The sequence below is a fragment of the Nomascus leucogenys genome, chromosome 9 (assembly GCF_006542625.1).
Source record: "Nomascus leucogenys isolate Asia chromosome 9, Asia_NLE_v1, whole genome shotgun sequence".
Classification (NCBI taxonomy): Eukaryota; Metazoa; Chordata; class Mammalia; order Primates; family Hylobatidae; genus Nomascus; species Nomascus leucogenys.
Window position 1 is genome coordinate 14,792,959 of NC_044389.1, and position 22,535 is coordinate 14,815,493.

Consider the following 22,535-nt stretch of genomic DNA (forward strand, 5'->3'; position numbering starts at 1 on the left):
GATCCCTACCACTTCTCTCTTCTCTGTCCTGGTAAGGATAGCCAGCGAGGGCTGGGGAGGGGAGATTAGTTCTTCTCTCACCTGCCATAGTTCTGCCTCCTCTTTGACTCCTCTGAGGGTAGAAGTTCTATTTTCCTGAGAACAGAAATGGAATTGCTTTTGAGAAATCCAGGCTGGTCTCACCCCACCCCTCCCACACCATCAGTGCATCAGCCAGTGTCTGGGTTGGGAGCTGGAAAAAGCTGCTGCCCCCAAGAGCTTTTCTAACCCACTAATGGCACTGATTAGTTTCCTGCAATTCCCTGTCCCCAGCAAAACCAATTTCCCAGAGACCAGGGAGTGCGTAGCATGCTACCCAGTTGTTAACATTCCCAGGTAAAGGGAACCATAAGCTGAGCCTGCACACTGTGCTGGTGGCCTGGCCTCCTGGTGGGACCCCAGACCTGACCCTGCCCAGAGGGTGAGACACAACCCTCCCAAACCTGAGGAAATCAGACCCATTCAGGATCCTTTCAGCTGTGTAACAGCTTGCCCCATTGACTTTGGAATGGGAATTCTCCAAGGACATTCTTTGGGCCTCCTGGCTCCTTCCCCAACTCTGAGATTTTCTGGCAGGACACCGAAGCCCTCTACTTCCCACACTCCACCAATCTAGAATCCTTCCGGTCACAAGGTCTGCAGGGGAGAGGCCTCAACTTTGCTGCTCTTAAGCTCTTCTTGGCCCAGGCCCGTAGGATCCCCATAAATCCATCTGCTCCCCTCAGAAGCCAGTGAATTATAGTGTCAGGTGAATAGGAGTATTTTCCATTCTCTCACCACCGCCATCTCTCCCGATTTCCTCTTAATTGCATCCATCTGTTATGGCCAATGGGGAGTCCCACACAGGAGAGGAAGGGGGTTGGGTCTGGGATGGGATGAGAGCCATAAATCGGGCTGGGGGGATGTCTTGAAAGAATTCTCCAGCAGTCCCACCCTCTGTGCGATTGGCCCATGGCCAAGCAGTTCCATTTTGGGGAATCCATTTTCTGCCCAAAGAGCCCTATCATTAATATAGAATCACACATGACAGAGCAAATTCCTCTCTCCCATGGAGATCGTTCCATTTCGCAACGGCCACCCACTGGCACTTCTGGCCCCTGGCAGCCCCTCACCAGCCCAGCCGCTGCACCCTAGTGTGCTGGAATGCCATGGTACGCCAACTGCGTTCTGGAGCGGTCACGGGTGCCACAGGCACTACGCCGAAGGGAGTCACGAGGAAGGGTGGGAGGGAAGGCAGCCACCAACGGACGAGGACCCAGCTGGACATGGCCAGGGGGAGGGCTGCAGGGCCCCCCGTCCCACCCACTCCTCAGTGCAGCCTCCTGGTAGATGCAAGTGCACTGGCGCCAGTTGGTGACCCCCACACTGGAGTAGTTTGAGTTCAACACAGCTATCTGGGTCATCATCCCCACTGTCACCCACATCATCACCATGAGCAGCTATCATCCTGTTACTCAGCTATTGGTCACACATGAAGAAGGATAACGCTGATACCACTCTTCTCCCTCCAGCCTCCTGCCTACAGCTCCCAGCTGAGGAGGGCAAAAGAAGCAAAGCTCTTGGGGGAACTTAGGGATGTGATGTTAAGCCATCCACTGCTGGAGCTCCACTCTCTTTTAGAATAAGCCAGATTTGGTACAAAGTCAATGACGTAGGGGAAGATATCTGTTGGATTGGAGACTAGCGGGTTGTGGTCTCAGTTGGAAGCAGTGACAAAGGAAATGAATTCTCTCCTCCATAATTCATTCCTACATTTGAGAAGAATTCCAATTCTTCCCAGAAGCAAACAGCAGCTTGTGTCCTCACTTCAGCTGTCCCAACAACACTCTCAGCACTGGATCCTGGGACAGTGTCTCCCTGGCCCCTCTCCAGGACCTATGTCTCCCCATCGTTTTTCCCTACCCTCCCTGGATCCATCCTGCAGATCCAGGTCCCTGCTACCTCTAGCTGGTCCCTGCTACCTCTCAACTGGTAGAAATTGAGGCAGAAAGAGCCAAATGGGGTTCTCTCAACTGCTGTGACCATGATACTAACCAAAATCTAACAAGTCCCAGCCCGAGGTCCTTATTCTGGACTGCTAGTAATCTTTTTAATCTGGTCATCGTATCACACCCAAAGTCAAGACGTGTCCAGGAAATTAGAGCCAGGACAGAACCGCCCAGACAGGACACACTGAAATTCTCTCCTCCACATATCCTGGAGTAACCTAGAGGGGATACAGGTGCACCCCAGCGTATGATCCGCCAGCCAGGGAATGTTCCCCAGGCAGACGTCCTGCCCACTGCCTGCCCCTTCCTGCGTAGAAAAGCTGGACAGCAGGCTAGTGTCTCCATCCTGGCCCTACCCTTGCCTGGGAGGGCAGCCAGGTGTGAGTGCCCACTTACCTGGGTGTACAGCTGACCTCCCGCTTCGTGTCTGCTCCCTCTTCCCCGTTTCCAGCTGCTGCTTGCTGGAGGCTCTGGTAGTGAACAGGCAGGGCTAGAGCAGGTGTCGGTTGCTGCAGGCGCCTCTGCTCCCTCTGCCCCTCCCACTCACCCCGCCTCCTCCTCCTTCTCCTCCTCCTCCAGTCCAGGCTTGGCAGGGCAAGGCCCCCCAGGGCTAACACTCTAGCTCAGAGGAGGTCAGAGATGGAAGGGTCCTGTGACATCAGTCCATCCAACTCCTCACTTTGCAGAGCTTTAAGCTCTTAACCAGACTGGCTTAGTGTAAATTTGCCCCATGAAGCCTCATTTATACGACCCTTTTTAGCAAGGACATTTTCATCATCCAAACCCTTAACTTTTCAGCTAAGCTGGTCCCTTGGGACCTTTGACACCATAAGTCACACAGATACATAAAGCCACTGCCCTCTTGGGAATCACACCTCAAAGTGGTATCAAACAGGCAGCAAACTTTGGGAGTGGGAGGGAAGGCAGCCAATAACAGAGTCACAGACACAGAGTCCACTGAGAGTGACCAGGAAGGAGGAGACCCTGGGAATTGTGTAGTCAGGAGGCCTGCTGGAGAAGGTGAACTTGCTCAGGAGCTTTTCCAAGGAATAGAAGGGGTGACCTGACCAGCAGGGTTGGGGGTGAAGTTGGCAGGGCGGATGGTTGGGTTTTTGGTTGGACAGATGGATGGTAAGTGGAAATTGGAAATACAATGGCTGGTAACAGATTTTCTTAAGGAGAGTGGAGGACAGGTGAGGCCCAGGAGATAAGGCCACCCGGTGTGCTTTGAAAGAGCCACCTTCTCTCTCCTTAAGGACAGAGAACTGCTTTGTTGCCACCCATAAGTGAGGCTTGATTGAGGATTCAGGTGAAGTAGAAGGGAAATGGGGTGAATGTTTTCATCCAGGGGAGGACACTGAATATTTACATGTGTTCATTAGCACCTTGCCGATTTCTACAAGTGCCACCTCTGGATGTGCTCCAAGAGGGGAGGTGTTTGACCTTGTCTGCGCAAGTGTGTGTTTGTGTGTCTGTGCATGCACACACACATGCATTTGTGTGTCCTCCCTGTGTGTTTCTGAGTGTCAGGGCTGATCTTTCATTTGTTCAACAAACATGTGTTGAACACCTACCCTGGGCTGAGCCCTGGCTCTGGCGCTGTGTCAAGCCCTGGGAATACAAAGGTAAGCAAATGACAGGGCCCTCCCATCATGAATTTCGCAGTCTAATGGGGCAGGCAGATGTGGGGGCTCCGAAGGGGACAACGGAGAGTGTGAGGGGAGGGCTGGACCTTGGAGAGCAAGGGAAAGAGTGGCAGTGAGAGTTGAGTTTGGACAGGTAGGCTTTGGAGGCCATTGAAGAGTTTTGATCTCTATTGTAAGCATTACTGAGGTTTGTTTAAGCTGGAGAGGTGACAGGATCCAATCTGCATTTTAAAAGAACTCATTCTGGCTGCAGAGATGGAAGGGATTGGAGGAAGTAAGAAGTGAGAAGCAGGAGTCTACCTCCCAGGAGTGCAGTCCCAGGAGAACACCCCAGGGTGTTCTTTCTCATGGTGGGGCCCTGAGCTCCAGGGGCCTCCTGAGCCACAATGCTGCATCATTCCAGCGGTGGGGAAGGAGGAGGCTGTGAACATGGCCCAATGCAGAGTCCTTTAGCATTTCAAGTGCCTCTGTTGCACCCCTAGATAGCCCATGTGCTCTTCCCTGGGGCCTGGGGATGCCCTGCAGATCCATGAGTCAAGGTGTGCCCTGCTACCTGGCCTCCATTTTCCATGTTGTCGTTGTTGTTGTTTTCTAAACAGAGGTGAGATCTTGCCATGTTGTCCAGGCTGGTCTCAAACTCCTGGGCTCAAGTGATCCTCCCGCGTCGGCCTCCCAAAGTGCTGGAATGGCAAGCGTGAGCCACTACACTCACCCCATTTTCCATGTTTTAACAGCAGCCCACATTAGGGAACACAATCCTCTCTGCACTGTGTCATACATGGATCCCTGTCATTGCAATAAAATGGAAATTTCGGGACTCCAAGGAGCTGAGATGAGTTACACAGTTTTTACCACTCTCCCCACTTTATCCTCTATAAAATGTAATGTCCAATAATATTTAGCTATGTCTGGATCTCCAGCCATCCACCACCACTTCCCAGGGTATAATCTTATTACACCTCCTGATAGACTTTTCCTTTGGGAGATAAAAAGACAAGACCTGGCTGGGCACGGTGGCTCATGCCTGTAATCCCACCACCTTGGGAGGCTGAGGCGGGCGGATCACAAGGTCAGGAGATTGAGACCATCCTGGCCAACATGGTGAAACCCCGTCTCTACTAAAGATACAAAAATTAGCTGGCTGTGGTGGCATATGCCTGTAGTCCCAGCTACTTGGGAGGTGAGGCAGGACAATCGCTTGAACCCGGGAGGCAGAGGTTGCAGTGAGCCGAGATCGCATCACTGCACTCCAGCCTGGCGACAGAGTGGGACTCTGTCTCCAAAAAAAAAAACGAGAGAGACAAGACCTTACCTTCATCGATTAGGGGACTATCCAAGTCAAAAGAACTCTGGACAGTGAATTTGTGTGCATTATTCATTGTTCCTCAGTGCCTTATGGAAAGGGCTCAGGGACTTTGGGCAGGGATAGGGTCACAATTCATTAATGCTCTCCTGTCCCCACAAGAATGAAATGCATTATATGGCAGGTACCAAGAGGCTCAGGCCCCATAAAGGCCTCTCTTGGGACCCTTTTACTCCTGATGGCATGGGTCGGATGAGATGATCTCTGAGATCCTGGCCAACTTGAACCTTCCACAGTCCTATGACTGAATGGGGAAGGCTGTGTGGACTTGAAAAGCAGTCCATGTGACTCAGGAGAGAGTTTAAATTCATTCACAGGCGTTCATTGCCTCTGTGCTTGGTGTAAAACTGGTTCTGTCCCAGCTGGGTGAGTCACTGAGGGTGCTCACCAGAGGAGGGTGTCCTCTCTTGCACCCAATGGGTCCATGTAGATGGGTTAGCAGAGGAGGGTTCTAACCAAAGACATGCAAACATGCTCACACACAAACATACACATACACCACACAACACCAACAGAGCGGGTCTTTGTGAAAGGTAGAAGACTACGAGCTGCCCTGTGGAGATGGCTCCAGAGACTAGGGGCCTTCTCTAAGCCTGGAGCTAGGGCATAAGATTCTATTTCAACCACAGTCCCTACCCAGGAAGATGGAGCTGGGAGGACCAGTGGACAAACCAGTGACTTCCTGGTCACTCTCAGTGGACTCTGTGTCTGTGACTCCATTATTGGCTGCCTTCCCTCCCACTCCCAAAGTTTGCTGCCTGTTTGATACCACTTTGAGGTGTGATTCCCAAGAGGGCAGTGGCTTTATGTATCTGTGTGACTTATGCTGTCAGAGGTCCCAAGGGACCAGCTTAGCTGAAAAGTTAAGGGTTTGGATGATGAAAATGTCCTTGCTAAAAAGGGTCATATAAATGAGGCTTCATGGGGCAAATTTACAACCTTCCTGTGCTTCCCACCATCCTCCTTGGCCACTGTCAAGGATGCCTTCCAGTCCACCTGCTCCCTTGAACCATCCACTCCGCCCCCCAGCTGCCTGCCTGGCCAGTATTCCTCCCTATCTCCAGTCCAGCCCATGTGTCAGCCTTAGTTCATGTCTTTCTCACCCCACCTGCAGTGTAATGAATCCCATGTAGCCTCATGGGAAAGAAGACCCTGGAGACCCCAGGGGCAATTTCATGTTTGCAAAGCTGGCTTTCAGTGACAGAGAAACTTGAGTCAGGAGCCAATCCCTAATCTGGAAGGGCCTAGTCCAGCAGGCTCAGCTGGCGCAAGGGCTACAGGAGGGGGTCCTTTGGACCCTCAATGAGGAGAAGCTGGGGAGGAAACCCCACTCCACTTTCCAGGAATGGTTGAGCCACAGTGGGCTTCAGTCTATTGAGGCAGTGTAGACTCTCACAGAATATCAGAGCTGGACAGGACCATTGAGGACATCTAACAACAGCAATAACATTATAGCAGTAACAACAGTATTTAACCCTGATAGAGTTCTTGCTACATGCCAGATATTCTTTTGAATCTTTAGCTATGTTAACTCATTTAATCCCTCACTACAAATCCAAAAGGCAGAATCTATCACTAACCCCATTTTACAGAAGGGGAAACTGAGATACAGAGACATTATGTAACTTGGCCAAGGTCACACAGATGATGAGTGGCAGAGCCAGGATGTGGACCAAGGCCATCCAGTGCCAAGTCCACACTCTTAATGACCAATGTCCTGTGGATCCAATCCAACTCCCTTCTTTTCAGATAAGGACACTGGGGCCTGGAGAGGAGTGGTTTCCTCCTGGAAGGCACACAGTGAAGTGTTTTGCAGCCAGATTTGCCTCCTGGTGGGAAGGAAGCACCAAACCCTAAGTCATTCCAGAAAGCTGCTCCCTTCAAATCTCCATCAGGTGGTGAGGAGGTAAATAAACCACTCCAGCCAAACAGATGCAAACCCACTCAGCTTTCTAATGTTGCATTTTCATTTTGCAGAGACACTTGCTTATTTTCATATAATCAAGCAAATCACAGCACTCACTGGCCCCCAACCTACTGTGTGATGTTTTCTACATGGGTTATTTCATTTAGCCCACATAACACCCTATGACGTAGAAACATATCTCCATTTTACAGAGAAGGAAGTTGAAGCTAAGAGCAATTAAATAATGTTTCCACTGTTACACAACTAGTGAGTGATTGAGAAAAGATGTAAACCAGGCCATCTGATTCTACTACACTTCTGCCTCCTGCCCTAGATATCGGATTCTTTAAAAATAGACATAGTCTCACATTTTGCAGGCTTCATGGCTATATTCTTTTAATCATCGATGTTAGCCTCAAAAGATCTAACAGGGCCTATTGGAAGTTCAGAAGGACCTGGCCACTTGCAATTTTTGAGTCTTCCAGTATTTTTTTAAAAGAAGAAAATAGGACTAGAAATAATGGGTAGTACATTTAAAATATTTACATCAAACCACTTAAAACTTTTATAAATCCTGTAATAGTCTATGAAAAGCATGATTACATTGCAAGGCATTTTGTGCCTATGAGTTAAAATAGTTCATTCCTGATGCCCTACCCGTAGGGTAATAGTGTTTACCAGGAATAAACACTATTTGTGGTTAAAGGTATAAAATGAGTATTCTCTTCTTTCATTTCCATCAGTGGTTTTTCTATGACAGTGTGGATAAATCATTTGTATACAGTGTTGGGCTCTTCAGGAAGCACCCCCTCCCCGTTCCCATGACAGGCTCTGTCTAGGGCAGGAGCCCAGCAAGGGAGGCAGGTCTGCAGGAGGTTAGAGGAGGCTCTGCCTCACCCCTTCCAGGCCCTGGCTCTCTCCGCACAGTGGCTCCAGCTCACAATGGCCTTGGAAGACTGGCCTAGTGACTGGCAGAGAGGAAGGTGGTAGCAAGTCGCTGGGAAAAAGATACCCTTCTACCCATCTCTCCCAAGAGCGGTCAGAAGGCTGGGGCTGTTGCCCCCACAACTCAGAGCAGCCATGCCACATGCCTCTGACAACCACCACTGCTGCTTCTCCTGGTGGCCCTGGGCCTCGCAGCAAGAGGCTTTATGCTGGCAGGAGATGGGGAGGGGTGGGACTGCAGAACCCACCTTGCAGTCCCCTGGAATCCTCACCCAGCTCTCAGCTAAGTCACCACCCTGAGCAAGTCTTAGAACCCAGGGCTGACAGCCATTTTCTCAGGTGCAGAAACAGAGTCCAAAAGGAGCTAGAATGCTGGGTAAGTAGCAGTGAGGCAGTTTGGAGGAGCCAGCCACCTTGAGTTGGGAGACCCTGAGGCAGACTGGGGCGGGGGAGCCAGGAGACCTGAGTCCTGGAACTGTCTCCTGGAAGCCCCAAGCTGGACAACCTGACTCAGACTCTTCTATTAGAAACAGACTCCATCGGGCTGGATTTGGAGTGGAGTCACTCTTCCATGCTGAAGAGGGCACTCTCCTGCCCATGCGTGGAGCCTGGCTTATGACAAATCTGAACTCTTCCCGGCATCCAGAGCATTACACCAACCAACACTCTCGCCACTGACCTCCCAGAGTGTTCCCTCCAACTCAGGCAGGCTGGCCTCTCGTCCCCACTGCATTCTCCCTCCTGCCTGGAATGCTGACCTCCCTGCCTTCCTGTGATCACCATATTAAGTGGCATTTCCATGTGACTGCATTAATTCACCTCAGTTTTTAGGTCTCAGTCTGTCTTGCAGACACTCTGTCTCCTTCTGAGTCCTGGGAATTTCCCAAGAGCCAGAATGGCCTCTCCTTCTATTTCACCTTTCCACAGCCCACCACACCTCAGGACACGGCTCTGATCACAGAAGCTTTATGATAGGGCAGTTTCGCCTGAGCCTGGAGTCGGGAGATGCTCAGAAGCTGTATCGGCCCTTTCCCATCCCCACCCTGCAAGGAAGAGTTCCCTTTAAGTAAAAGAGAGTCCTGGCTAAACATGTGTTTAGCAGATTCCCAAAAACAAGCTTCAAGCAGGTCAAATTTCGTGACATGACAGGAAAGAGCCCATTACCAACAGGACCACCCACATCCAGGCAAGCTGTAAGTGTCATTTGTACTTTGCTATGGAGTTTGGCACTTATTTTGAAGTGGATGAGGAGTCATGGGAGGCTCTCAGGCAGAGAAATAATATATTTGTATGCTAGAAAGAGCCCGTGGGTGGTGTGCATTGGTTAGATTGGAGTAGAAAAAATTCTGAAGCCAGGACCTGACTCTCCCAAGCGTAGGGACCATGTCTCCTACATCAGACTGGGGGGCTCCCAAGGACAGGGACAGGGACTCCCAACCCCTGTGCTCAAGCCTGGGCACACACTCAGGGAAAGCTTAATGCCTGTGGACTGATTTACCTGAGGTGGAAATTGAGGCTGATGGGGACATAACTTATCTCCAGGAACCCTCACTCCCGCTGGCCAGCCCAGAAATGGACCCTGGGGATGCAACCATGTGACACAGTCCCCCTGCCTCCAGCGTGGCTCCTTCCCTGGATCATCTGTCCTCTTTCTGGCACCAATTTCCTAAATTCCCAGCAGCCCAGCCACACACAGCTGGTGGTAAAGATCAGGCTGAAACCCCATCCCTGCCCAGTGGCTTGGCCCTGGGATACTGAGCCAAAGCAGAACACCACAGGCAGGACAGGCTGAGGGCTGGGCAGGGAGCAGCTGAGGCCTGCTGGGCACCTCAAGTCCTTGGGAAGCCCAGCCATGGGGAGGAAAGGTGGCTGACACTCCCCTGCCTAAGAAACATGGGGACAGGACCCTCCCCTGAGGGCTAGTGAGGAGACAGTTCCTGCCCACAAGAGGCTTAGCCTCAGGCTTCCACCTAGGATGGCAGAGGCAAAAACTCAGTCTTCTGATTGAAGAGACACGATCTTCACTATCAGGTCACCATTAAGTGGTATCTGTCATTGCTATGGTCGGCTCTGACAGCCAGTCCTGTCTATGACAAGTAGAAATGGAAGCTCACAGGTATTATGCATCTACAGTGGGTGACTGTGCAAGGCACTTGGCACTGTGCAATTCTCTCTTTAATTATCTCATTTCATTTTACTGTTTCCACTGTGGATTGTAGAGAGATGTTTGTACACGCTGTAGCCTCTGCTTAGCTGACTTATTTTCAGATTGGTTTAATGTGACCTTCGATTGTCCAATGCAAAGTAACTAGCACTTATCGTCATTGCAATTATCTCATCCATCTTTAGGGCATGTATTGGTTTATGGGCTCTCTCCCCACGTAAAATGCAACTTAGATTGCAAGCCCCATGAGAGGGATTCTGTCTTGTTCACTGACTTTGAGAATAGTGCTTGGCATTCATTTATTAAATGAACAGGGCCTGAGAGAATCTGCAAATAGTTTACCTGACTCTAATTTTAAGAGGGAGTAGGGGAGGGTGAGGAAGAATAGATTATTTACCACCATGACTTGATTTTAAGTCTGGAGATATCTGGAGACTCTTCTGTAACTGTAACTATGAAAGAGGAGATGTCTATTAAGGCTTTGTATAGTAAAACTGGAAGACAGGGAAGGGAGAGGTTCCACATAAAAGAGAACAATGAGATTCTGAGTGAGAATGGAATTACACACTTTAGGAGCCAAATTAGAAATGTGGCTGAGCTGGGTGCAGAGGCTCACACCTGTAATCCCAGCACTTTGGGAGGCCGAGGCAGGTGGATCACCTCAGGCCAGAAGTTCGAGACCAGCCTAGCCAACATGGTGAAACTCCGTCTCCACTAAAAATACAAAATTAGCCAGTCATGGTGGTGGGTGCCTGTAATCCCAGCTACTTGGGAGGCTGAGGCAGAAGAATCACTTGAACCTGGGAGGTGGAGGTTGCAGTGAGCCGAGATTGCACCACTGCATGACAGAGCAAGACTCCATCTAAACAAAAAACAAAACAAAACAAAACAAAAACAAGCATGGCTGGGCCTTAAAGCTAGGGGCTGAGAATAGGGTCATGATGTAGGATTAATAAAGAAATAAAGAAACCCTCTCTTTCCTCAGCCCCGACTTTTGCATTACCACAGTGTTTTACAGTCAACAAATGGCTTACCAAAGTTGTCCACCCTCCCAATTTCTGAACAGCGATGGAGAATTGGTTAACAACTGAAGACTCAAAGGGCTCCACAGTAGAAAGCCAAACTCACTTCTCTATTGATTTTGGTTTGAAAAGAGCAACTGGTGCTTCAAGGATTCAGTCAGAATTTGTGATGCAAAGTGTTAAAACTTCCTCAAATATTTAAATATTCCCAAACACAAGTACAAAAGGGCAGCAAAAGGAAATAACCACTGAGTGCTGGAGTAACATCAGTCACTCTAAAGTTAGAACCAGGATTTGGGGTGTGTTTGGTGATAAGCAAGGCATTTGGCTCTATGCAATGTGGAAAACCTTGCCCTGTGAGGTCTTTCTGTTTTAAATTTGCATCTTTTTTTGACTTCTCAGAAGTTTTTACCACAATTAATCCCTACTCATTTAATTTCTCAAACATAGCCCCATATAAATTTGGGGTTTCTTTTCTAAAAATTAAATCCCATGTTCTGGGAGGTTTGTGCCACTGTCAGAGTCCAGTGAATGAGAGGTCGGGTGAACATGAAGCCCTTTACCAGGACAGTAACTTTATGCCCTGGCTTAGTGCCAGGTGCCATGCTGGGCTCTTACATGTATGGAGACCTTCAATCCCACAACCCCCCTGTAAGGTGGGATTCTTTTCCCTGCTTTACACATAGGAAACCTGGGACATGAGAGGTAAAGTCAGTTTAGGTGACAGAGTGAGCCCTAATCAATGCAGTGGCAGAACTGGAAATGGAACTGGCACACAAGTCTCCTGGCCTCTCAAAATTTGGGCTCCTCCATTTATAAAACAAGAAACCAAGATGTGCATGACAGCAACCCTGTTCTGTTCCCCCTACAGAAGTCCTCCTAGAGAACCAGAAAAGACAGAAGAAAAAGAAAGGAAGGGAGTAAGGGATGGATGGAAAGTAGGAGAGACAGCATGTGGAAGAAAGAAAGAGAAAAACAAACCTAAAAAGAAGAAGAAGAAGAAGAAGAAGAAGAAGAAGAAGAAGAAGAAGAAGAAGAAGAAGAAGAAGAGGAGAATTTCACCAGAGGAATACCATTAGTACCAGTCATGAGAAAAGGTGACAAACCCTTTGGTTTGTTTAGCTCAGTGACATCCTTTGGTGCTGTTCTGTCCAAATGCCCAGACAGCATCAACCAGTGATTTCAGGCAGCCAGAGCGTGCTTCTCCCTCTTTTGTCCCAGCTTCCCTTTTCCTAAAACCCCCATTCCTCCCACTCTCCCTGCAGTTAATTCTGGAAAGTGCCCCAGGCAGTCCCTGGGCTAACTTAGACAATATCCCAGGGGGCCACCTGTCAGCCTAGGTTGTTAGATGCTTGCTCCCGGGAGATTGACGGAGCCGGCTGGATCTCACTAATGCCCAGGGTGGAAAAGAGCTTTGCTGCCTGGTGACTGATTTGTGTTCCTGGAGGAACTCAATCAGGAACCACTTGACAGCGTGCCAGTACGGTGGCTTCACAGAACTGAGAACCTGAAGACCCAAGATCCATTCTTGGTTCAGTCTTGCGTCCATCCTGAAGATAGTAACACTGGTTTTCATCTCCATGCTGAAGAAAATTCTCTGAGACTCTCTTCCCCATTTCTTCTCATTGCATGGGTGTGATCTGACCCACATGAATGGAAAATGGTGTCTTGAGCCTGCTGGTTCTCTCCTGGGGCTCTCTTGTCTAAAGGGCTTTTCACTGTCCCCCCATGATGGCTCCACCGATGATACAATGAAAGCTTTCATTGGCATCTCCTGAATCTCCTAGAGTGCCCTGACTGCCCTCTCTACAAGAGGCTGGGAGCAGACTTCCCAGGTGCTACCCTCTACTTTATTTTAAAAACTCGTGGGAATGAAAAAAAACTGCCCTTACATTCTGGTAGCATAAGAATTTAAAGGAAGAGAAATTTTCATTTCCTGGTTGACTTTCTGAGATCACTTTAAACTGACCATAAGCTAGAAGGACCAAGACCACAAGCTATGGCAGAAAGGAGAATTATGAGGAATTTGGTACCGTGGAAGGGACCTGAACTATCAACAATATCATATCCTGGTCCACACTGGAGGACATTTATGATCCTCTAGAAGAATTGTCATGGAGACTATCTCAGGATTTACAAGTATGCTGACATTTCCTAGTCATTTGACTATAGCTTAGTCTTAAACTCACTGAATGTCTGTTTCCTCATTGGTAAGAAGGGATGACAATATTATTAGTGGAAGGAGCATGGACTTTTGAACCAGAGAGACCCAGGTTTAAATCCCACTTTTACTACCTGGAGGCCATGAGCCTGGAGTGGATGGAGCAGAGGGGAAGTGGGAGGAGAATTATCAGAGAGTGAAGGGGCCAGTGATCACATTGGGCTATAAGGCCATAGTAATGACCTCGGCTTTTACTCTGAATAAGATGGGAATCAGTTGCAATGTTTTGAGCAGAGGGATCACAAGATGTAACTCATGTTTTTAGGAGACTGGCCTGGCTGCTGGGTTGAAAATAGACTGAAGGGAAAAAAGGGTGGAAAGTCAGAGACCCAGATATGCAGCCCCTGCAATAATCTAAGTGAGAGAGGATGACACTTTGGACAATGGTGTCACAGTGGAGATGGTGAGCAGTCAGATTCTAGATGTACTTGCAGGTGGATTCTAAGGATTTACTGACTTGTCACAGTTTATCATTATATAACTGAGTAGTTATTTTTTTAAGAATTTATCTAATCTACTAAATTGAATACTCTATGGGGTAAGAATCATATGTGTATTTTATGCACTGATGAGTTTCCTATGTTGAGCTCAGTTCAGCAATATTTGATGAAGGAATGAAACCTGAACATCTTGACAAGCCGTGTCTGCTGTGCCCCCTAAGCCACCTCTCTCTTGCCCACCCTCTCCACTTCTCTCCAGCAATTCTCTGACTCCACAGCAAAGTGACAGGTTGGTTGGAGCTGAGGCCAGAGAGGAATTGCAGCCATGGACAAAGGGGGAGTGTGGTAGAAAAGTGGTGTTGGAGGTGGAGGGGAAGGAAATGTGGAGATGAGAAGGACATACTCAGGCAGCAGCCTGAATAATCACAGGGCCAAAGAGAGGGAGGAGATGGGAGAGTCACATGGAGGATTGAGGCTGGGGCCAAAAGAAGACAGAAATGGAACCTGGGCTTTTCTATGGCTAATGTTAGTGTAGGTGCTCCTCTGAGATCAGTCCACCACTGACATTGATTCACTGGCATGGTAGGGATGGACTTGACATCAGAAATACTCGGAGGCATGGAGTTGTTAGCTTGTGCTCTTCCCTGGGCACCAACAGTCGAAGGTCTATATCTGACTTCCTCCTCTTTTGTAGCCTTTGGTGGTTCTGGGACAGGGTAGAAATGGATGTGGGTGGGTGGAGATATTGGGGTTGAAGAGGTGTCTAAGTCTGTTCTATGCTGCTGTAACAGAACACCACAGGCTGTGTAATTTATGAATGATAAAAGTTTATTTGGCTTGTCGTTCTGGAGGCTGGGAAGTCCAACAGCATGGCACCAACATCTGGTGAATGTCATCTCATGGTGGAAGGCAGAAAGCAGAAGAGTGCATGAGACAGAAAGAGAAAGGGGGATAAACTTATCCTTTCTATCAGGAGCCCACTCCCATGATAAATAACCCATTCCCAAGATAATGGCATTAATTCTCCCATGAGGGCAGAGTCCTCATGACTTGATCCCCTCTTAAAGGCCCCACCTCCTAATACCACCACAATGGCAATCACATTTCAACATGAGTTTTGGAGGAGGCATTCAAACCATACCAAGGGGCATGTGTATATGAGAGCAAAGCTGAAGGAGGAGAATAGTGCATGTGGAGGTGTGTGGCAGGGCGTGAATGCACCTCAGGGACAACCAGAGAGCAGACCATGGCTGGGGTCTGAAGGAGAAAAACAGAGGGGATCACAAGAAAGGGGGGCACAGAAATACAGGGATGCCCCTCTTCTGACCCATGTCATCTTCTTTTTTTTTTTTGCTGAGACAGAGTCTCACCCTATCACCCAGGCTGGAGAGTGCAATGGCCCAATCGCAGCTCACGGCAACCTCTGCCTCCAGGGTTCAAGCAATTCTCCTGCCTCAGCCTCCTGAGTAGCTGGGATTATAGATGCGTGCCACCACGACCGGCTAATTTTTGTATTGTTAGTAGAGACGGGTTTCACCGTGTTGGTTAAGCTGGTTTTGAACTCCTGATGTGATCCGCCTGCTTCAGCCTCCCAAAGTGCTGGGATTACAGGCGTGAGCCACTGCGCCCAGCCTTGTCATCTTCTTTTTAAATTAGTGATCCTCCCTCACCAGGCCATCATGCACCATCCCTGTCTTCAGCAGGGATTCACACGTGTTCACAGGCTGTTTCATAGCTGTGGCCACAGCCCACACTCACCCCCATACACAGCTCACCTTGCTACCTGTGACATATAAGTGCACACACTCCTTGCTTTCTCCACTGCCTCACCCATAGAAGAACCTCACACATTTGGTTGTCTAACATGTGTGTGTAAACACATGCATACATATGACACACACACACACACACACACACACACACCCCTCTAGGCACCAGGAAATTTAGTCTTAAGATTGCAAGTCCTGCCCTGAAATGTGATGCCTTTCTTGCCTCATCATTCTTCTCCTAGGTCTAACCTGGAGAGAGAAAATTCTGGTGATACTGGAATTTTATTCTAGCCCAACATACCTACAAGAGCCTTATTGTAGTCCGTCCAATCAAAGGTCCCCTTTGCTGCCTCTGAGCCTATTTTAAAGTCACTTAATCTGCTCTGAATTTGGATCTCTTTCTTTTTGTCATGCGCCATTCTTCAAAGCTTTTTGAAGCACTGTCTCCGCCAGAAACCTTCCCTGGTTAACTCTTCTTGACTCAGTTTCCTCCTGCCCTCTCCTCCCTATCTCCCCCTCCATCTGCTGCCATTCCAGCATCACACGAATGCCTGCCAGAGACCAGGCCTGCATGTCTTATCCATTCCCCTCCCTGCCACATACACACTCAATACACAATCCCTGTGAGCTCCCTAAGGAGAGGACGGTGTCTCCTTCTCCCTCTGGTTATCCCCACAGCACCTCAGCCTGGGTTCTGCCCAGGAATTACTCAGCCCTGGGTGTTTTGCCAGGAGATGGGATCTTTAAGGGCAGAGACCGGAGCAGACTAAGCGTATCACATGTTTACCAAATGACTGCCTGAGGAATGGAGAGGGGTGTGGACGGGACAATCAGAGAGTGGCTGGCTCAGGACTACAGGTGCTAGGGTGAGGCTTCTCACCCAGCAAGGCCAGTCTCAGAACTTGACATGGACCTCCCCTACTAAATGACCTACAGGAGGTTGCCCTTGACTGGCTGGAGAAGATTTACTACCTCTCCAGCTCTAGCAATGAATGAGCTGCCCAGGCTGTTAATTGCCTTCAGTTCATTGTTAGCTTTTCTGCCAGGGACACTCTGATGAGGAGAGGAGGTAAGAAGAGCCTGAACTATGGGGAAGGAGGGCAAGTCTTGCAGGGCAGGGGGTTGCAGAGGCTCTACGGTCTAAAGGGGACCTGGGCAAATCAAGCCCCTGTACTGAGGGCCACCCCAGGAGGTGAGAGGCCAGAGGCCAGAGACAAAGGGCCAGGATAGAAAGAGATTTATATATTTGCTTGAAATCTATTTTTAATATCCCATAAACATGCTTTGCTCATAACCAAGGCCTAACTGAGCTTCCAAGCAGGCTCATTCCAGCTGCCCCCAAGAATTCCTCAAAGGTTATCCCATCAAAGTCACAAAATCCTGAAATCAAGAGAGTCAGCAACTCCTGAGTCACAGGTCTGGCACTATCCAAGGGCTGTGATTGGGGCCATTTATGGCTGGCCCCCAAAAAACGGGTGAAAATAGGTCAAGACAGGTTTTCCAAAGAGATAAGGAGAGATGGGCATGGAGGATGCCTGAACAGGCTGGAAACGCATCTCTCCTTCCTCCTCTCCCCAACTCCTGTCCACCCACAAGTTGGTCGCTGACCAGCCTGGGGCGGCAGAGCTACCACCTCCAATGGCCCCAATGAGGGCACTGAGGAACATAGCAGTGCAGCTAGAGCAAGGCGGTGCACAGAAGGGAGGGCTGCTATTTGAATTCAAATTCTCACTGACTCCTTTCACCTGATTTTCTTCAACTTGTGTTTCAGTTTCCCTGACTCTGCAACACACATCTGGGTGCCTCTCCTCCTTTCTGGGGAAATTGGGAAGGTTGGTATGATGACATCTGGAAGGTTCTTGCTGCTCCTTGGGAGATGGTTGCTGAGTCCAAGGGGTATTATCAGAACCCTTAGGCTGTAAGCCCAGGCCTTGTTCCCCAGCTGGGGGACTGTGTCAACCCCCAGGAGAGGAGGGTTGGGGGTGGTCTGCAATTAATCTGTGGTGGTGTAAAAATCCTAATCCCAGCTACAGTTGGAATTTTCTGAAGAACACAATGAGCTCAGGAACACCCCTTTCAAAAGAAAACCCCTCAAAATACTCCCAACGTAAACATTCACTCTACCAAGGGTTCCTTCACACACACACACACACACACACACACACACACACACACACACACACAGTACCTTTGCACTTATTTTGTATGTATGTATGTATTTTTAGAGACGAGGTCTCACTTTGTCACCCAGGCTGGAGTGCTGTGGCACAGTCATCATCGCTCACTGCAACCTCGCACTCCTGGGCTCAAGCGATGCTCCTCCCTTGGCCTCCCAGAGCTCTGGGTATACCTTCATACTTATGAAGGGGAACTAAGTCACGGAGAAATAATATGGTGCTTAAGAATAAAGGGAGACAGGAAGTTCCCCTTCCAGGAGGAGTCCAGGAAAATATTCCTCCCATCACTTTCCTCTCCAAACGAAGGCTCACTGAAATAAGATGCCTGCCTCTGTTCAAACAATTATTGGAACATGCGGCACACATACTAATAGGAACAGAAGCTGAAAGGGAAAGTTTGGTTCTATAACCACAGGAAAGGACCTTTGCTCTCTCAAACTTCTTGGGAAGTTTACAGAGAATGTGATGGACACATTCATTTTCACAATAGTTAAAGGAAAGTTCTGCCCACTGATGTGAGTGAAATTCATTAATCTGCTTAATAAATATTTATCGAGCTACTTCTGTAGATCAGATATTGTGAAAGGTGCTGGGGTCCTTGTCTTCATAGAGTTTTCAGTCTAACTTACATTCTAATGGAAGATACAGGTGAAACAAGTGATCACAGAGAAGCATAACAAAGGCTTTATTGGGTGACTATCAATCAGAGCTCAGTGGGAGCACATACAGGAACACCAACCAAAAACTGGGAGAGGAGAGCAATCTGAGGAGGCTTCCTGGAGGAGCTGACAGGATGAGAAGGACTTAGCTATGTGGAGAAGATGGAAGAAACAGCAGAGAATGCAGCATATGCAGAGGCTTAGATGTGGAAGAAAGAGGGGGTGCCCCAGAGGAAATGAAATAAGTCCATCACATCTGAGATAATTCCTCGAGGCCCCTCCTCACCAAAGACCTCCCAGAGCTGTTGGGCACCCTGTCCTGAGCAAAAACCACCTCACCAGCCACACACAAGCTAATGAGGTTCTGCTTCAGGATTTCTTCCTAAGTGTATCTGAAAGGCCTAGTAAGCTGCTGCTCTAGCTGCAGAAGATAAGGGCATTCGCCAGTGAGATTTGTGTGGGACTCCTTCCTTAGGGAGAAGGCTGTCTGGGCAGGTCAGGACTGAATACAGTGGTCAGAAGACCTGTGGGGGCCAGGCGCGGTGGCTCACACCTGTAATCCCAGCATTTTGGGAGGCCGAGGCAGGCAGATCACCTGAAGTCACAGGTTTGAGACCAGCCTGGCCAACATGGCAAAACCCCATTTCTACTAAAAATACAAAAATTAGCCAGGCGTGGTGGCACATGCCTGTAATCCAGCTGCTTGGAAGGCTGAGGCAGGAGAGTCACTTGAACACAGGAGGTGGAGGTTGCAGTGAGCCAAGATCACACCACTGCACTCCACCCTGGGTAGCAGAGTGAGAGCCCGTCTCAAAAAAAAAAAAAAAAAAAAAAAAGACCTATGGGTCTTCTCCCTCTTGACACAGCATCCCACAGCTCCATTATAGAAGAGCAATCTTGACCCTTGGTTAGTGCTCCCCAACGCCCTCTGTCCACTTATGACCTCTGGTAGGATGGGTGAGGGAGGTGCCCCATGCTTGTGCAGGTCCAGGGTGCACCTTCGCCAGCCAAAGGCATTACACAGAAATTACCCACTGCTCTCCCCTGGGGTGACCACCCAGGCCCCAACCTTAAACCACTTCTATCAGAGGCCAGCAAAACTATCGCCCACAAGCCTAACCTGGTCTACAGCCTAGTTTTATAAATAACAATTTATTGGAAAAAGCCACACTCATTTATTTACATATCACCTGTGGCTGCTTTTGTGTTCCAACAGCAGAACTGAGTTGTTGCCACAGAACTTGTATAACCTGCCTAAAATATTCACTGTCTAGGCCTTTACAGGAAAAGTTTGCAGACTCCTGAGCTAGATTATCTGAATACTTTAAATCCTTATATATGCCCCAACAAATCCCTGAAAGCTGGCCCCCAGAAATTCCATTTCACCAAATACCCCGGCCTTATAAGTTGTCAACACTGAGAAACATTGACAAGAAACATGAAGAACCCCCTTCTATGGAGATTTGTAAGAAGAGCTCTCAGTTGGGCATGGAGGAGGGGTCATCCAGCAGAGAAGCAGGAAGTGGACTTTTTTACCTCCTAGCCCTCTGTGTGAGCTGAGACCAGATGATGGAGGGATGACGTGGAAGGTTATGACAAAAGATTATGAAATCATGGCAGCTGTGAGAGAAGCATCAGGTAGAAACAAGAAGGGCTGGGTCATGGGGAGGCCAGGGCTTCTGGAGGAGCAGGAAGAGGGCTCCATGCTCAGCCCTCGTGACTCATGAAATAGAGAGGCCCTGTCAAGTGATGTCTTCTGATGGCTGCCTCATCAGCACCCCTAATCCTGCAGGGTTTGCACACTCCTCTTCTGTCCCACAGTGACAGCTGAACTCAGTCAGGAGGCCCAGGCTGGCCTGTTGGACAGTACAGAAAGAGAAGCAAGTGAAGTCTGAGAGGGGGGAATTCTCCAGGGGTGGATTGGAGGATTGTAAACCTGCAAGGGCCTCCAGAGGTCATCTTGATCACCCCTTCTCCAGCAAGAGCTGCACACACCCAGCTGGAGGGAGGGAGGATATGTTGGATGGATGGAGTCTGAGGCTGACAACTAGACTGTTAGTAAGTTCTTCCCAGGCCCATCCCTGCTGGGTGGCTCAGAGGATGGACTCTGGAGCCAGAGGGTCTGGGTTTGAATCCCAGCTCTGCCACTTCCTTGCTCTATAACTTGGGTGAAATAATTTAACCTTTCTATTCCTCTGTTTCCATGCTTGTAAAGTGGGAATAAAATGATATCTTGATGTTTGGGGCAAGGACTTTCAAATTCCAGAGTATTCATTAAGCACCTAATGTGTGCCAGACACTGTGTTAGGCATTTAACGCAGGTTGGGTCATTTGGAAGGACTCTGCCGGAGACAGTGAGACCATTTATATGTGCCAGTGTCTTCATTTTGGGAGCACTTATTCCACTGTCTTCTTCCTAGCACTGATTTTCGGGCCTCAAGGGTAACTGTAGGAGGTCCTTCCCTGGTTACTCCTGCCTGTGCCTGCCCTGCCTAACCATGGCTGGACCGTCCCTGTCCCAGGCTAAGCCAGCTGCAGTTGGCTGTGATTAATGGCCTCTATTAACAGCAAGTTGTAAACTGATAAAGTACACAGTGCCCATGAAAATCTCACCTCTGCTAAATTCCACACCAGTGAGTACTCACTCCTTAACCCCCGAAAACCTCCTGCCTTGCCTCGTTTGACAGACATAGTGACAGAGAGTACCTTTAACCAGAGGAATTCAAAGTGCCTTGGAAGCAGGAAACAACTCCATGAATTCTTTGGGGGAAAGGCCCAAATCCTAAAACCTGGTTTCACATGGAGTGGAGCCTAGGCGAGATGAAATTAAAGTCCAGGTCAGGGAAGGTAGTTTCAATCAGCCTCAGAGAAATCCCAGAGCCAACTAGCCAACAGCTTCGTGCCCTTGGGTAAGTCACTTTCTCCTATCTGGGCCTCGGTTTCATCATTTGTTAAATGAGAGGTTTGATTCAAAATGATTCCCAGTCTCCTACTCTACTCAGCAGACTTAAGAGTGTTTCTGAATACAGGAATCTTTACAAAAAAAAAAAAAAATCACACTCCAGGCCTTAGTCCCATTCCTTCTTTCCCTGAGAGAGAGAGAATCTCTGCAAAGCAGCAGCCCTCTTCCACCTGGTCATCCCCTGCCTCTCTACACTCATCCAGCCAAGTAATTAGGTTGGTTTCCTTCAAGTCAATTATCACCATTAAAAAAACAAACAAACAAACAAAAAACAATGAAATTGGCATTCCTTGGTGAGCAAATGTGCAGGCCAGACAGGGATGTGAGATCCACAGTTCAAAGAAACCCTTGCACACTCCTGACGTGTTCTTTCCAAACACTCTTCGGAGTCTCAGTTTTATCCTTAAAAGGCAGAGAGATGCACAGGTTTTAGCTTAACCACTGCGCAGGTGAGAAAACTGAGGTCCAGGGAGCCGCCATGATTTAGGGCGAGCGTCAGGTGGGAGATTAGAGCCCGAGAGGCTGCCGCGGCCTCTGCTCCCTCCCTGCTAGGCTCTGTCCCACAATGCACCCGAGAGCAGGAGCTGAAAGCCTCTAACACCCACAGATCCCTCTATGACTGCAATGTGAGGTACGTAATCTCTCTCGTGTGAAGTGTTGATGTGTAAAAACAGCGGATTAGTGTCTCCGTGCTGCTATGTCTTCTGGGATCAGCAGGACCCAGCCTCCTGCCCCGCCCTGGGACGCGGAGCGGTGACCTCCAGGCGCGGTAAATCCCCGCGGCGCCTGGGACCCAGCGGCCAGTGCACCCCCGCGGTGGGTCCCCGCGGGCTTTCCACGACCTTCGCCTCACGCTTTTAGCTCGCCGTCCGGCAGGGGGCCTGGGAAGTCCTCCCAGCCAGGATCCATTTCAAACCCTCCCACCTCCACCCGCCGCACCGCACCCCTCCGCCCCCCGCAATCCTTCCAGGCTCGGCTCCCGCGTGGGGAAGGACGGAGCGAGCGGGCGGCTGGCTGGAGGCCCGAGTCTCGGGGATTGGTTACATTTTTCCCCAGGTTAATTACCACAGGGAGGGCATCTGAGCTGTGCCAGTCTCGGGCACAACAAGCCTTGTCGCCTGGTGAGAGAATCTCAATCTTACTCAGGTAACACCTGCTGGCCCGGGACAGAAATGTTCTCATTCTGGGGGGCGCCACCTCCCACAAAGGACTGCAAACGCCCCAGGCGGCCTGG

General features: G+C 49.3%; 1 protein-coding gene across 1 annotated transcript in view; it reads right to left on the reverse strand.

Annotated features, from left to right (window-relative positions):
* IGFN1 (immunoglobulin like and fibronectin type III domain containing 1) overlaps positions 1-2,494 on the reverse strand; it is a 39,051-nt gene extending 36,557 nt beyond the window's left edge. The window contains 2 exon segments of the mRNA XM_030818678.1: positions 82-135; positions 2,424-2,494. Coding sequence (XP_030674538.1) covers positions 82-88 — 7 coding nt within the window. The 5' untranslated portion in view covers positions 89-135; positions 2,424-2,494.
* Positions 2,495-22,535: the final 20,041 nt, after the last annotated feature.